This window comes from Octopus bimaculoides, chromosome 3 (genome assembly GCF_001194135.2).
Source record: "Octopus bimaculoides isolate UCB-OBI-ISO-001 chromosome 3, ASM119413v2, whole genome shotgun sequence".
Taxonomy (NCBI): Eukaryota; Metazoa; Mollusca; class Cephalopoda; order Octopoda; family Octopodidae; genus Octopus; species Octopus bimaculoides.
The window spans coordinates 147845108-147847276 of record NC_068983.1 but is presented as its reverse complement, the minus strand read 5'-3'; the positions used below and the strand labels follow the sequence as shown (position 1 = coordinate 147847276).

At 35.2% G+C, this 2169-nt stretch overlaps 1 protein-coding gene across 1 annotated transcript in view; it reads left to right on the top strand.

The window, feature by feature from the left end:
* LOC106884087 (cytochrome P450 2U1) overlaps window positions 1-2169 on the top strand; it is a 27770-nt gene that overhangs the window by 7808 nt on the left and 17793 nt on the right. Inside the window, exon 2 of the mRNA XM_014935307.2 lies at window positions 359-799. Within this exon, the coding sequence (XP_014790793.1) occupies window positions 359-799 (441 nt within the window). The remainder of the gene's footprint in view (window positions 1-358; window positions 800-2169) is intronic.

Sequence of the window (2169 nt, the reverse complement as noted above, 5' to 3'; positions counted from 1 at the left end):
GAGAGAGAGAGAGAGAGAGAGAGAGAGAGAGAGTCTGAAGTGATGTACAGATATTGTATATTTAGAATAATAAGGTAGTCAGAATGTTGGATGATTATATATATATATATATATGTGTGTGTGTGTGTGTGTGTGTGTGTGTGTGTGTGTGTTTGTGTGTGTTTTCTTCATTCTTTTATTACTATTATTGTATTATCTTAATGCCTGCCCATTGTCCGGAAATTTACTCGTCACACATTTGCGACCTCATTAGTTGATACAAGAAGAGATGAAATTTTTATGTTGGTACATTCGTTATTCATTTGTTTATCTAAATATTCATTTATTATTTATGTATTTGTTTATCTATATCCTTCAGTGGAACAGTTGCGTACCGTCATCGGTGACATGCTTGTAGCTGGGATGGAAACAACGACAAGCTCTTTATTATGGTGTTTAGTCTACCTGTTGAACTATCCTCATTTCCAAGACACCATACAGAAAGAAATTGACTTACACATCGGCCAGAATCGATTGCCATCTTTAGACGACCGTCCACACTTACCATTTCTTGAAGCGTGTATCATGGAAGTGCAACGCCACGCCAACGTGGTTCAGTTATTGCTCGGCCGAAAGCCAGAACACCCTATTACGTTTCGCGGTTATAATATTCCCGAAGACTGTATCATAATACCGAACCTCGGTTCCATCATGAACGATGTAGCTTTCTGGGGCGACCCTAACAATTTTAGACCCACCAGATTTTTGGAGAACAGTAACAAAGTCATAAAACCAGAAGGCTTCATTCCATTTTTTATTGGTGAGTAATAACAAATCTTTGATTTTATATTGGCGAAATAACTTTTTATGTTATAATTTTATTTCGGAAAAAATGGTTTCAAATATTGACAAAAGGCCAGAAATTTCAAAAAAAGGAGATTACATCGACTCCACCCCATCATGTTTAACTGGTACTTATTTATCAACCCTGAAAGGGTCAAAGGCAAAGTCGATATCAACGGTATTTGGACACAGAAGCAAAGGAAATGGAAAAAACGCCGCTAAGCGTTTTGTCCGACTCGTCAACGATTCTACGAGCTCATCGCCTCCATTTCAGGATAATAACTCCTTATATGATACTCTAATACTCCTGCGGGTAATTGAAGGCTTTTAAGTACGTTAACCAATTACAGTTTATTAGGTTTCCGCATTCAAGAAATTCTATAATTGGTCGATATATTTAACATATATATAACGTGTGTGTTTTTATGTGTGTGCTTGTGTGTGCGTGTGTATGTGCGTGCACATGTATGTTTGCGCAAGTGTGCAAGATAATTAGTTGAATTACTTCAATAAGTTATAAAGGAATGAGAACCCAGGTTCGAAATTTCCCCAAGACACCTGACGAAGGCTGGAGGGTATATCAGCCGAAACGTTGTGTTAACAACAAACAAGATGAGGACGAATATCCGTCAAATGTAGATAATGTAAATAATGTAAATAATTCCTCATCTCTTAAATATAGAACTGAAGTTATAAAGGGGTTTCTAACAAAGAAACACTGCCCCATCTCTTGTATTTAAGTAACAACAAAGCTATATGTTGAATATTAGAAGTCTTGCAGCAATTTGATGTTCCACTTACGGATTGTATTTGCAAGACATGCTAACTGGTACCTTTCTCTTATTGAAAATTTCAGCTTAATCTTTGTGATTACAACCTAAACCTAACCAAGTAGAGCTAATAATTATAAACTTAAATATAAATATATATTCTGGGTAATGAAACTAGGTTTGGAAGCAGTTTTCGATAAATATTCTACTTCTGAATGCTTTTGAAATAAATGCTTACATCTTCAGGACAGTTGATCTCTGTCACTATACATAATTTTTTTTGTGTAAGAAACAGCTATATGAAATCTACTATGCTTGCATTTATCAGAGCTTTGCTTGGAATGCTCCATCAATATTCCTTGCGTTGACACGTATACATGAACTCAACAACAAAGGTATTCTATACTTATCCCAGAGCAGTGTATCTTCTTTTGAGAATAACATATATATATATATCTAATGCGATCGATCTCCATAAATGATCGCAAGTGTGCCTCCAGATTGCGCTCTGTGTTTTTCTATGTTGTATTCTTTCAATAATGTAAGTCATATATATATATATATATATATATATATA